At 31.5% G+C, this 15,292-nt stretch overlaps 1 protein-coding gene across 1 annotated transcript in view; it reads left to right on the top strand.

Moving 5' to 3' along the window:
• LOC148953423 (carbonic anhydrase 2-like) overlaps positions 1 to 15,292 on the top strand; it is a 199,710-nt gene that overhangs the window by 134,410 nt on the left and 50,008 nt on the right. Inside the window, exon 5 of the mRNA XM_089087664.1 lies at positions 11,102 to 11,207. Coding sequence (XP_088943790.1) covers positions 11,102 to 11,207 — 106 coding nt within the window. The remainder of the gene's footprint in view (positions 1 to 11,101; positions 11,208 to 15,292) is intronic.

The raw sequence follows: 15,292 nt of genomic DNA, 5'->3' as shown, positions 1-15,292 counted from the left end.
TAGTTTCACTAGGTAGAAAAAAAATCAATATACTCGTTTCACGAAGAGAAAAAATAAACATGCAACAAGTTCAGGAATAAAAAATCAGCACGCAACAAATTCCACGAACAACATCAGTTTAACTGGGAGAAAAACCATTGTTAAAGTTTCGTGAAGAGAAAAAATCATCATGCAAAAAGTTTCACAAAAAAAAATCTGCCTTTAACACGCTCCACAGTCATATATTGGAACGGTCAATTTCCACGAAAGAAATTATTTTTAAGAGAAGAAGGAAAAAAAATCAATGAGTTAGTCTCACAAAGAGAAAAATCGCTATGCAGCAGGTTTCCGGAACAGAAAACCATCAAGCAACAACTTCCTTGAAAAAAATCAGTTTCAGGAGGAGAAAAATCAGTTAACAAATTTTGCTAAAAGAAAAAAAGCAACGTGCAACAATTTTCACGAACGAAAATAAAAATCATCACGCGATAAGCTCATTGAACAAAATCAGTTTCACGAGGAGAAAAATCAGTGTACGAGTTTCGCAAAGAGAAAAAAAAAATCAACATGCGACAAGTTTCACGAACAAAAAAAAAAACAGTCAGCACAAAAAAAATCCACGATTAAAAAATATGCATGCAGTATGTTCCATGAACAAAATTTTTTTCAGGAGGAGAAAAAAAATCAATGTACATGTTTCACGAAGAGAAAAAATCAACCTGCAACAAGTTTCACGAATAGAAAAAACAGCAAGCAACAAGTTCCACAAACCAAAAACAATACGCAAGCAACAACTTCCATTAATAAAATCAGTTTCACGAAGAGAAAAATCAATGTACAAGTTTTGAGAAGAAAATAAACAAAATCACACTGCAACACGTTTCCCGAACAAAAGATCATCACTCAACAAGTTCCAAGAACATAAATAAGCGTGCAAAAAGTTCCATGAAAAAACCCAGTTATCTCAATGAGGAAAGTTATTATGGAAGTTTCACGATGAGAAAAATCAACATGTAACATGGATCACGAACAAAGAAATATGCATGCAATAAGTTCCATGAACAAAATCAGTTTCACTGGATAGAAAAAAATCAATGTACTTGTTTAACGAAGACAAAAAATAAACATGCAACAAGTTACAGGAATAAAAAAATCAGCACGCAACAAGTTCCACGAACAAAATCAGTTTAACGGAGAGAAAATCATTGTTTAAGTTTCACGAAGAAAAAAAAAATCAACATTAAACAATTTTCAAGAATAAAAATCAGCATGAAACAAGTTTCACGAAGAAAAATCAGCACTCAACAAGTTCCACAGGTATAAATCGGCATGGTCAAGCTCCATGAACAAAATTGGCTTCAAGAGAAGAAGAAAAAAAATCAATCTGCAAGTTTCACAAAGAGAAAAATCAATTTGCAACAAGTTTCATGAACAGAAAACCATCATGCAACAAGTTCCTTGAACAAAATCAGTTTCACGAGGAGAAAAATCAGTGTACTAATTTCGCGAAGAGAAAAAAAGCAACATGCAACAAGTTTCATGAACAAAAAAAAAAACAGCAAGCAACAAGTTCCAGAATCAGAAAAATATGCATGCAGTATGTTCCATGGACAAAGTTAGTTTTAGGAGGAGAAAAAAAAAATCAAAGTACATGTTTCACGAAGAGAAAAAATCAACATGCATCAAGTTTTACGAATAAAAAACAGCATGCAACAAATCCCACGAACTAAAAAAAAACAATCAGAACGCGACAAGTTCCATTAACAAAATCAGTTTCACAAGGTACAAAAATCAATGTAAAGTTTCACGAAGAGAAAAAAAAACAGGCTGCAACAAGTTTCACAAACCAAAAATAACCATCCCTCAACAAGTTCCACGAACATAAATAAGCACGCAACAATTTCCATGAACAAAACCAGTTTTCTCAATGAGAAAAATCATTGTAGATGTTTCACGAAGAGAAAATCAACATGTAACATGAAACACGAGCATAGAATATGCATGCAATAAGTTATAAGAACAAAATCAGTTTCACTATGTGGAAAAAAAAATCAAGTTTCATGAAAAAAAAACCATCATGCAACAAGTTCTATGAACAACAATCAGCATGCAACAACTTCCTTGAACAAAACCAGTTTCACGATGAGAAAAATCAGTGTACGAGTTTTGCGAAGATAAAAAAACAAACATGCAGCAAGTTTCACGAAAAAAAAACAGTCAGCACACAAAAAAAATCCACGATAAAAAAATATTCATGCAGTATGTACCATGAACAAAATTAGTTTCAGGAGAAGAAAAAAAATCAATGTACATGTTTCACGAAGAAAAAAAATCAACCTGCAACAAGTTTCACGAATAAAAAAACAGCCAAAAAATCAACATGCAACAAGTTTCACAAAAGTTTCACGTGTTGATTTTTTTTTTTAGTTCGGGGATATTGTTGCATGCTGTTTTTTTGTGAAACTTGTTGCATGTTGATTTTTTCTCTTAGTGAAAGATGTAAATTGATTTCTCCTCCTGAAACCAATTTTGTTCATGGAACATACTGCTTGCATATTTTTTAATCGTGGATTTTTTTTGTGCTGACTGTTATTTTATGTTCTTGGAACTTGTTGAGTGATGATCTTTTGTTCGGGAAACGTGTTGCAGTGTGATTTTGTTTATTCTGTTCTCGAAACTTGTACATTGATTTTTCTCTTCGTGAAACTGATTTTATTAACGGAAGTTGTTGCTTGCGTATTGTTTTTGGTTTGTGGAACTTGTTGCTTGCTGTTTTTTTTTATTCGTAAAACTTCTTGCAGGTTGATTTTTTATCTTCGTGAAACATGTACGTTGATTTTTTTTTCTCCTCCTGAAATCAATTTTGTTCATGGAACATACTGCTTGCATATTTTTTAATCGTGGATTTTTTTTGTGTGCTGACTGTTTTTTTTGTTCGTGAAACTTTTTGCATGTTGATTTTTTTTTTTTCTTTGCGAAACTCGTACACGGATTTTTCTCCTCGTGAAACAGATTTTGTTCAAGGAACTTATCGCGTGCTGATTTTTTTTCGTTCGTGAAACTTGTTGCATGTTGCTTTTTTTCTCTTCGCAAAATTTATACACTGATTTTTCTCCTCGTGAAACTGATTCTGTTCAAGGAACTTGTTGCATGATGGTTTTCTGTTCTTGAAACTTGTTGCATGATTTTTTGCTCATTCATTTTTTTCTTCTTCTCTTGAAGCCAATTTTGTTCTTGGAACTTGACCGTGCTGATTTATGCCCGTGGAACTTGTTGAGTGCTAATTTTTCTTCGTGAAACTTTTTGCATATTGATTTTTTCTCTTCGCGAAACTTAAACAATGGTTTTTCTCCCAGTTAAACTGATTTTGTTCGTGGAATTTGTTGCTTGCTGATTTTTTATTCCTGAACTTGTAGCATGTTTATTTTTTCTCTTCATGAAACAAGTACATTGATGTTTTTTTTCTACCTAGTGAAACTAATTTTGTTCATGAAACTTATCGCATGCATATTTCATTGTTCGTGATCCATGTTAAATGTTGATTTTTCTCTTCATGAAACTTCTACAATGATTTTTGCTTGCTGTTTTTTTATTCGTGAAACTTGTTGCAGGTTGATTTTTTCTCTTCGTGAAACATGTCCATTGATTTTTTTTTCTCATCCTGAAACCAATTTTGTTCATGGAACATACTGCATGCATATTTTTTAATCGTGGATTTTTTTTGTGTGCTGACTGTTTTTTTTGTTCGTGAAATTTGTTGCATGTTCATTTTTTTTTATCTTTGCGTAACTCGTACACTGATTTTTCTCCTCGTGAAAATGATTTTGTTCAAGGAACTTATCGCATGCTGATTTTTTTTTCGTTCGTGAAACTTGTTGCATGTTGTTTTTTTTCTATTCGCGAAATTTGTACACTGATTTTTATCCTCGTGAAACTGATTTTGTTCAAGGAACTTGTTGCAAGATTGTTTTTTGTTCGTGAAACTTGTTGCATGTTGATTTTTCTCTTCGTGGAACTTGCTCATTGATTTTTTCTTCTTCTCTTGAAGCCAATTTTGTTCATGGAATTTGACCGTGCTGATTTATGCCTGTGGAACTTTTTGAGTGCTGATTTTTCTTTGTGAAACTTGTTGCATGCTGATTTTTTTCTCTTCGCGAAACTTAAACAATGATTTTTCTCCCAGTTAAACTGATTTTGTTCATGGAACTTGTTGCTTGCTGATTTTTTAGTCCTAAAACTTGTTGCATCTTTATTTTTTTTCTTCGTGAAACAAGTACATTGATTTTTTTTCTACCTAGTGAAACTAATTTTGTTCATGGAATCTATTGCGTGCATACTTCATTGTTCGTGATCCATGTTAAATGTTGATTTTTCTCTTCATGAAACTTCTACAATGATTTTCCTCATTGAGAAAACAGGTTTTGTTCATGGAACTTGTTGCACGCTGATTTATGTTCGTGGAACTTGTTGAGTGATGGTCTTTAGTTTGTGAAACGTGTTGTAGTGTGAGTTTGTTTATTCTCTTCTCGAAACTTGTACATTGATTTTCTCTTCGTGAAACGGATTTTATTAATGGTACTTGTTGCGTGCTGATTGTTTTTTTTTGTTCGTGGAACTTGTTGCTTGCTGGATTTTTTTATTCGTGAAACTTGTTGCAGGTTGATTTTTTCTCTTCGTGAAACATGTACATTGATTTTTTTCTTCCCCTGAAACTAATTTTGTTCATGGAACATACTGCATGCATATTTTTTTGATCGTGGATATTTTTTGTGTGCTGACTGTTTTTTTTTGTTCGTGAAACTTGTTGCATGTTGATTTTTTTCTCTTTGCAAAACTCGTACACTGATTTTGCTCCTCGTGAAATTGATTTTGTTCAAGGAACTTGTTGCGTGCTGATTTTGTTAATGGAACTTGTTGCATATATTTTTGGTTCGTGTAACTTGTTGCATGTTGACTTTTCTCATTGAGAAACTTGCACATTGATTTCTCTCCTCTTGAAGCGGATTTTCTCCATGGAACTTGTTGCGCGCTGATTATTTTTGTATGTGTAACTTGTTGCTTGCTGGTTTTTCTTCATGAACCTTGTTACATGTTGATTTTAATCTTTGTGAAACCTATACATTGATTTTTATCCAAATAAAACTGGATTTGTTCATGGAACTTGTTGCAAGTTAATTTTTTTTTATTCGTGAAACTTATAGCATTTTGTTTTTTTTTCTTCGTGAATTTTGTACATTGATTTTTTTATTTTTCCTCGTGAAAACAATTTATATATGGAATATGTTGAGTGCTGATTTTTAGTCATGTAAAAAAAAGTTGAAAAAACTTCAAAAAAACTGTCAAAAAAAATGGTCACTGCAAACATTATTTTTCTATTAGTAAAAGTCACGACTAAAATTTCTATATGGTTTTCCTTTTGAGTTCGGAAAATATTAAATGCAATTTTTTTTATGTAGTAAGTATGTTACATGTCATTCTAAGAGATGTAGAAAAAAGTTGAAAAATATATCATGTTAAAAAAAAGTTGGGGCTGGGGGGGGGGAGGGAGAGGGGGGAGAATTTTAAGGGAGGGGGGGTGAGTTAGGAGCAGGAGTTAGGGGGGTTGGAGGGGGGCAAAACGTTGGGGGGGGGGGGAGGGGGTCCCTTGGGGGGGGGTAGGGGACCTAACAACACTGTTCAAATGTTAGTTGTGTATTATACCGAACACAGTTGAGAATCGCCCAAATAAAAAAAAATATGTATTTCTGAATAGGAGTTAGCATTCCCTCAGATCGTTTACCATTTTCATTTCTGTCAACGCCTATAATCATACCATAATGAAGAATCATGTTTAACATTAGATATGTGAACGGCCATGACCCGAAACCATGGTTTCGTGAACAGCACGAATTTTCATGGTAGGTTGAATCCGGTCATTGTACTGTCTGTTTGTATGGCGGGAATACTGTCTTGTTGGAGATTATATAGCTACAATGGCTACCTGTCTGCTTGAATAGATTGACCTGTTACTTGTCTTGTTGTATGGCGGGGGGACTGTGCGCTACTTATCATTATAGCTATATGGGAGTACTGTGCGCTACTTATCATTATAGCTATATGGGGGGACTGTGCGCTACCTTAGATTGAACCAGTAATTTCCTATTACCCCCGTACCTTAGATTGATACAGTAATTTCCTACCTGTCTTGTACCTTTAATTGATATAGTAATTTCCTACTTGTCTTGTACCTTAGATTGATACAGTAATTTCCTACCTGTCTTGTACCTTAGATTGTACCAATACTACTAATTTTTTACTTCTTTTCAAAACAAAACAAAAGCAGACCAACTCTAAAAGCCCGAGGCACGAATAATGAAGACCAACCAATCTTAGCCCTCAAAGGGTGCAACATAAAGCCCTGTGTCATACCCAATGAATGGATTAATTATTCCTTCCAACCCTGGCTTATCCTACCCAAGTCTGGCCGTCCAAAATTATATTTTGGTCTGGGACGAATCATCCAAAATGCGCAATTACTATTCAAGCTAATTAACGAGTCTGCGAGAAAAAAGATTATGCTAAAAGGGAAAACAAAAGATTACGAAGTAAAAAGAAAGGGGGGAGTCAAATAGAAAGCCTCACAGATTGGAATAACTTGATTTATTTAAAAAAAAAATCAACAAGGGGCATTTTGGTAATCAGGACCGAATGCTCTAACATTTACACATTCCAATAGTACAGAACAAAACACCCTTCAACTCTTTGAATTAGAAAAATAATCAAACACTTTGTTAGACATTTGTGCTTTGAGTGTGTAGTGTAGGTTATTCATAATTTTAGCTAAAATTAGCCATTGTTTAGTTTTTTTTTATCAACAGCAAGCCATAATTCATTTTCATAATTTAAAAGTTTTCCCAATTTTTTTTTATTGAGATTTCATTTAAATATTAAAAACACGAAGACTCCTGGAGAGCAAAATATTCCAGAAAATAAATATACCCTAATGCAAACTACTCATTTGTTATCAAATCAATTCTATTCATCAGATGGAGAATATTACCTGGCATGTTTGTTTTTACATTAAAGTACATCTAATAGTAAATAATAATGAATAAATATTCCTAGTTTTTATAATAAAACAAAATTACTTTGCTTATCAATTGAATAGTACAGTGCCCCTGCACTCGGCACGCAGCAAGCTTCTATATATGGATTGTCACTGTCGCTTGTCTTCGAAACGCAGACAATTTTCGCCTTTTCTTGATGTCACGATGTCCGAATGGATCTAAATTAGAAGTAGTGCCTTAGTAAAATGAATTTTTTTTAATGGACCTTTAACGTTTGCCTCGGCTTGTCCTTTGTCATTATGAAAGACATATTGCCGAACCTTCTTTCTTTTAATTGTTCAGGTGGTGGGACAAAAACTTTATTTTCTTCCAACTATTTATCTAGTCAAGGATTCTTATTTTATCAAGGTGTAGTAGGCTTTGATCACCAAATTTGTTTCTTTTAATTGTTCGTGTGGTGGGAAATTTTTTTTTTTATTTTGCCTCGGCTTGTCCTTTGTTATTATGAAAGACATATCACTGAACCTTTGTATCTTTTAATTATTCAGGTATTGGGACAAAAACTTATTTATCTTCCAACGATTTATCTAGTCCAGGTTTTGATATTCAATGGTACGGTAGGCATTGATGTCCTTATTCATATCAAAATTCAAAACCCGATCATTATCTCAATCATTTTCAATTTGTTTGGTTCGTTTTACCTCCTCTTGTCTTTCATCATTATGTAATACATGTCGCCGAACCCTTGTTTTCCTTGTTTAGTATGGTAGACATTGATGACCTTACCCATATAAAAATCCCAAAGCCAATCATCATCGCTACCATTTTCAAATTCAACATGTTTTGATTCTTGCTGTCCAGGTTAATTTTCATTGACTCGCTCACATGTTCGGTGTTGCATGTCTTCTAACCGCATGTGGCTTTGCCCTTCATTTTCATTTTTTACACGCCACCACTTTTGTTCAGACCGCGTGTGTTTTCTCTTCATATCCATTTTGACACATTTTTGGACTTTGATTACTTCAGACAATTTAGCAATTTCTTTGCGACAGGTCTTTGCTTTAGCTGCCCATATTGGTGATGTCATAATTGATGGTCGAGGTTGTCAATGTTCACATCTTGTTATGTTTGATAGCTGAGGTGATGGTTCCAAAGAATCATCATTTGTAGTAAACGGCAACTGCAAATTTTCGTTTTTTAGGACTTCAAACAGACATTATCTTATATAAATAACTGATGCTTTGAACATGATCTAAGAGAAATGCTTATGATGTACTGTCTTTGCTCTTCCTTCTCATTTTTTACTCGCTCAGATTCTCTGCATCGCTTGGTCTTCTGACCATGTGTGTCTTTGCTCTTTATTTTCATCTTTGACTTGCTCAGATTCTTGGTGTCCCTTTTTACCTAACCGCGTGTGAGTTTGCTCTTCATTTTCATTTTTGACTCGCTTATCGGTGTCGCTTGTCTTCTAACCACATTTGTGTTTCTTCTTCATTTTGGATTTTAATTACTTCAGTCAATTTCGCAATGCCCTTTTCTTTAGCTGTCCGTATTGGTCTTGTTTCATTTGACGGCCCAGGTGGATTTGCACTCACTGTGAATTTAATTTGTTCGGGCTGTTCTCTCGGTCTTTTCACGTTTGATAGCTCAGGGGATTCCGAAGAATCATCTTTTGTAATAAATGTAAATCTTCATTTTTCGGGTCTTCCTATAGGCATTATATAGCTGGTTATGTTTAAACCTATAGGCCTTATTCACGTATTGAGTTGTTTTTATAAAAAAAAAACTATTTTCAAAATTGTCAGGTATTTTACTAGTTTGAACTAAAACATTTAAATAATGGCTCAGACACCATAAATACTTTTGCAATTTACATAATAACTTCAGCGATTCTGAACTTGACTTAAAAAAATTAAACTTTTTTTCATGTCTTAAATACTTTCCATTTGTGATGTCGTATGCGTCATAGATATAAAAACAATACGTTCATCCTTGTGGATGGGGGGGGGACGATAGAAGTCATTAAGATTTTGGTTTTATTTTTTAATGTTTTCGAAGTGTTGTAATCCCTTGTTAAAATATATGCAAGTATTATATAATTACCAGTTTTTTGCACCTTAAGCAATTTAGTATAAACTTCTCCATACATGGAGATTCTGAAATGAACTTAAAACAAATTTCACTTTTTTTTTCAAGTCTTAAATACTTTCCATTTGTAATGTTGTATGCAGCATCGATATAAAAACGGTACATTCATTTCTGTGGTGGGGGGGGGGGGGGGGAGAATGATATAATTCATCAAACTTTTGGTTTTATTTTTTAAGGATTTTTAATTGTTGTAATATATTTTTAAAATACAAATATTTTTGTAGTTACCCGTTCTTTTCTCTTTCCGCAATTTAATGTCTTTTCATACTGCAGTCTATTCAAAGATATTTGATTATTATGGCAAGTCAGATTTCTAACAACGATTATAAATAAAAGTTCAAATAGGGATAAAATCCTTTTAATAGACAGTGATGATGATAACAGTGATAGAAATTCACAAAAATACCAGATATTTCGGTCACATATACAGTGACCGTCATCAGTAGTAAAACTCGGTATCAGTAGTACCGAAATATCTGGACTTTTTGTGAATTTCTATCACTGTTATCATCATCACTGTCTATTAAAAGGATTTTATCCCTATTTGAACTTTTATTTATCGTCATGGAAAGGCAGTGTGGTCTCCGAAATTATCTAACAACGATTTCGACTAAGCTTCAAACTTTTTGTTTTCTTTTTTAAGGTTTTGGAATTGTTGCAATCCCCTGTTAAAAAGTATATAATGGTAATGTTTACAATTACCATTTTTTTGTTCTTAAGGCAATTTAATGTCTTTTCCTTCTGCAGTCTATTGAAAAATATTTGATTATTACAGCAAGTAAGATTTCTAACAACAATTTCTACTCAGCTTAGAATTTTTTTTTTTTTAAGGTTTTGGAATTATTGTGAACCCTTGTCAAAATATATATAAATATTTTTGAATTTACCATATTTTTGCTCTTTAAGCAATTTAATGTACTTCTCCATACATGAAAATCTTCAATCACATAAGTGTGACAAGTGTGATAACGTCATTGCTATACTGATGTATATAAAAATGACGTCGCTAAGATAAATAGATTTTTTCGAAAATTAAGACTCTTAACTAATTTTCACAAACTTCTGACCTATCTAAATCGTTTTTTAGACCAGAATATACCAGGACACCAATTTGAAAAAAAAAAAATATGGAGCCATTTTCGAGGAAAAACACATACATAAATAAATAAATAAATATACAATTATATATATATATATATATATATATATATATATATATATATATATATATATATATATATATATATATATATATATATATATATATATATATATATATATATATATATATATATATATATATATATATATATATATATATATATATATATATATATATATATATATATATATATATATATATATATATATATATATATATATATATATATATATATATATATATATATATATATATATATATATATATATATATATATATATATATATATATATATATATATATATATATATATATATATATATATATATATATATATATATATATATATATATATATATATATATGTATATATATATATATATATATTTATATATTTTTATATATATATATATTTATATTTATATATATATTTATATATATATTTATATATATATGTATATATATATATATATATATATATATATATATATATATATATATATATATATATATATATATATATATATATATATATATATATATATATATATATATATATATATATATATATATATATATATATATATATATATATATATATATATATATATATATATATATATATATATATATATATATATATATATATATATATATATATATATATATATATATATATATTTAGAGTCGATTGTTTACAAAATGTTCAATACAATAAAATTTACTTTATTTTCCTACTTTTAAAGTGTATATTTTATTTATATAGATTCTCGGCTGAAATACATTTGGTGCATTGGAACACAAAATATGGGAACTTTTCTGATGCCCTTCAGAATTACGACGGTCTGCTCGTTCTTGGTGTTTTTGTTACGGTAGGTAGGACTAAGATACAAAGCTAAAAAAACTGGTCGTGCTATTCAGTTATTTTCTTAGTCTCTATTTTCTAACACTAAAATAGTTTTTATTATTATTATTATTATTATTGTTAACACTATTGAGATGGGGTTGACCCACTATCCCTGGATTGGGGTTCAAGCCTTCAAGATCCATTGCCTTTACAAACCGAAAGCTGCTGTCCGTTCATGGTTGGGGTCCGGTGATGGATTTCGCCTCCCAAAACTTACCATATATCTTGCCAACTCTCAGACTTTTCCTCCCTCTACTATGACCTGCAGCTTGGCAATAACATTATGATATATCTCAAGCTGGTGTCTTATTCTAGATGGACACAGTTCTATTGGCTACCTTATTGTTTCCACGGTAGGCATTTTGCACTTTTGGCATAATTTGGATTCAGCCCTCCTTATTCGGTAAAGATGTTTCGCAAAACTTGTAATTTCTGTTATGGCTTCTGTTATCCCTCTCATCTCAGACATCGTAAAAAATGCCATTTGTAGAAACTATTTAGTCAAGGTAGGGTTAAATTTTCGGAGTAATTCCTTTTATTCCTTGTATTCAACCTTCCTATGCCAATCTTTGCTCTCTCTTTACCCCAGCTCCTCCAACCACCTTTCAGCATTCTTAGGAAATGGGGATCAAAGTTTCTAGACCATAGTATCTAAACAATGTTCCAGTCTTCTTTGCTTAACCTTGCATTTAATTATCTTCTATTCTAGAGTACCCTGGTGCCAACATAAGGGTAATTTGTTTTCCTTTGGACGCCAAGCTATTCAAGGAAATCAGTAGAGAGGGGCGTACCAGTCCCATTGCTCACCTCTGCTGCCACCTACAACTTTTTTACATAATTTGTGCATGTTTTTATGAATTTTCTCACTGAGAATGAAAAAAACAGGATTTTTATCACTTTTATGTATTTTTATGGTTTCGATGAAATTGATTTACATAATCGAGGGTAATTATTGATTCACGAAAGGGGAGAGAATTTCTGAGAACTTGATTTACATAATCGCTAGGGGAATTATTGATTTACGAAAAGGGGAATAAAGAAACAAGTATGGCATCTTTGATCTTAGGTCTGAGTGATAAACGCTCTTTAGGTCAGAGCGAAAAATTAATATTCTATTTTTAAATAAGGCTTCGTTGATCTTTAGTGTCAGGAATTAGAAATGACATCACTTGTTATCTTGGAATTATGCGGGAGTCTAAAGAAATATAAATTCTATTTTTAAATACGGCTTCACTGATCTTTAATTCGGAGAGATAAATTGATATTCTAACGAAATCTTAATAATGTAGCTAGGAACATTTATGAGATGAAGAGATTAACGCGGGAAAGGGTTTCCTAGGAATTTCAAATGTGACAGCGCAGTGATGCCAAAACAAAAGGAACACGTAGAAATTACGTTTAGGGATTATTTGGGCGAAATAGTTTTGAGACATTTTAGGGAATTATTTAAGCGAAACCGTTTGAGGCATTTTAGGGAATTATTTGGGCGAAACAGTTTGAGGCATTTTAGAAGATGATTTAAGCGGAACCGTTTGAGGTATTTTAGAAGATGATTTTAGAAGAAGGTTTAGAAGATGATTTGAGGGTGAAAATCTGTGGTCGTTATAATACAAAAGTTCCATTTGAACAGTGTTGTGAGGTCCTCTACCCCAACAACCCCCCGTCCCCAACCCCAAAGGGCCCCCAAGTGCCCCTGGGCCCTCAAAGAGCCCCCCGAGACCCCGTCACTCCGTCCCCCCCATTTTTTAATACTTTTTAATTTGTACATTTTGAGACACAAAAGGGTCCCCATCCCCTACAACTGTTGGCTCCCCCTCCCACCAGTAGTGTTTTGTTGTAGTTTACCTTGTCACAGTTACATTCTCTTGATTTTTCAAAGTTCATTTTGAATTTCTTTCGTTGAAATGCAAGAGTTGGAATATTTCAGTAGTGTTTTGTTGTAGTTTACCTTGTCACAGTTACATACTCTTGATTTTTAAAAGTTAATTTTGAATTTATTTAGTTGAAATTCAAGAGATAGAATATTTCAGAAGTGTTTTGACGTGGTTTACATTGTCACAGTTACATTTTCTTGTTCTTTAAAATTTCATTTGAATTTTTTTATTTTAAATTAAATAGTTTGAATATTTAATTTGTGTTTTGTTGTGTTTTACTATGTCACAGTTAAATTCTCTTAATTTTTAAAAGTCCATTTTTGATTTATTTAGTTTAAATGAAATAGTTTGAATTTTTAATTATTGTTCTTTAGTGTTTTACCTTGTCACAGTTAAATTCTATTTATTTTTAAAATTTAATTATTAATTTCTTTCATTGAAATTAAGGAGTTGGAATATTTCACTAGTGTTTTGTTGTGGTTTACTATGTCACAGTTACATTTTCTTGATTTTTCAAAGTTAATTTTGAATTTCTTTCATTGAAATGCAAGAGTTGGAATATTTCAGTAGTGTTTCATTGTGGTTTAACTTGTCACATTTAAATTCTCTTGATTTTTCATAGTTCATTTTGGAATTTCTTTCGTTGAAATACAAGAGTTGGAATTTCTCAGTAGTGTTTTGTCGTGGTTTACCTTGTCACACTTACTTTCTCGTGATTTTTCAAAGTTCATTTTGTATTTCTTTCGTTGAAATACAAGATTTTGATTAGTTATGTAGAGTATTGTAGTAGTTTAACGTTTCATAGATGCTTTCTCTTGATTTTTCAAAGTTTATTTTTAATTTATTTCATTGAAATGAAAGAATTGGAATATTCCTATTGTGATTTTTAGTAATTTACTATGTCACAGTTTCATCCTCTGGATTTTTTAAAGTTCATTTTGAATTTCATTCGTTGAAATGCAAGAGTTGGAAAGTTTCAATACTGTTTTTCCATTGTTTTCAATTTCAAAGTTGCACTATCTTAGTTTTTCAATGTGCATTTTTAATTTCTTTTGTTGAAATGTAAGAGTTGGAGTATTTCAGATGTGTTTTGTTGTGGTTTACCTTGTCACACTTACATTTTCTTGATTTTTCAAAGTTCATTTTGAATTTCTTTCATTGAAATGCAAGAGTTGGAATAGTTCAGTAGTGTTTTGTTGTGGTTTACTATGTCACAGTTACATTTTCTTGATTTTTCAGAGTTCATTTTGAATTTCTTTCGTTGAAATGCAAGAGTTGGATTATTTCAGTAGTGTTTTGTTGTGGTTACCCATTTCACAGTTACATTCTCTTTATTTTTCAAAGTTCATTTTGAATTTCTTTCGGTGAAATGCAAGAGTTGGAATATTTCAGTAGTGTTTTGTTGTGCTTTACATTGTCACAGTTACATTCTCTTGAGTTTTCAAAGTTTATTTTGAATTTCTTTCATTGAAATGCAAGAGTTTTAATATTTCAGCAGTGTCTTGTCGTGATTTACCTTGTCAAAGTTACTTTTTCTTAATTTTTCAAAGCTCATTTTGAATTTCTTTCATTGAGATGCAAGAGTTAGATTATTTCAGTTGTGTTTTGTTGTTGCTTACATCGTCAAAATCGGACTTTGTTGATTTTTCATATTTCATTTTGAAGTTCTTTTATTGAAATACAAGATTTGGAATATTTCAGTAGCGTTTTTTCATTATTTACATTGTCACAGATACATTTTATGGTTTTTTCAAAGTTCATTTTGAATTTCTTGCATTGAAATGCAAGAGTTGAAATATTTCACGAGAGGGTTGTCGTGGTTTGAGCTGTCACAGTTACATTCTGTTAATTTTTCAAAGTTTATTTTGGATTTCGTTCGTTGAAATGCAATAGTTGGAATTTTTCAGTAGTGTTTTGTTGTGGTTTACCTTTTCACAGTTACATTATCTTGAATTTTTCAAAATTAATTTTGAATTTCTTTCATTGAAATGCAAGAGTTGGAATATTTCAGTAGTGTCTTGCTGTGTTTTACCTTATCACAGTTACATTCTCTTGATTTTTCAAAGTTCATTTTGAATTTCTTTCATTGAAATGCAAGAGTTGGATTAATTCAGTAGTGTTTTGTCGTGGTTTACCATGTCACAGTAACATTTTCTTGATTTTATAAAGTTCATTT

This window comes from Artemia sp. Qi Xiang Cuo, chromosome 4 (assembly GCF_049724085.1).
Source record: "Artemia sp. Qi Xiang Cuo chromosome 4, ASM4972408v1, whole genome shotgun sequence".
Taxonomy (NCBI): domain Eukaryota; kingdom Metazoa; phylum Arthropoda; class Branchiopoda; order Anostraca; family Artemiidae; genus Artemia; species Artemia sp. Qi Xiang Cuo.
Note: the sequence above shows the minus strand (reverse complement) of the source record. Positions and strands in the feature narration are given on the sequence as shown.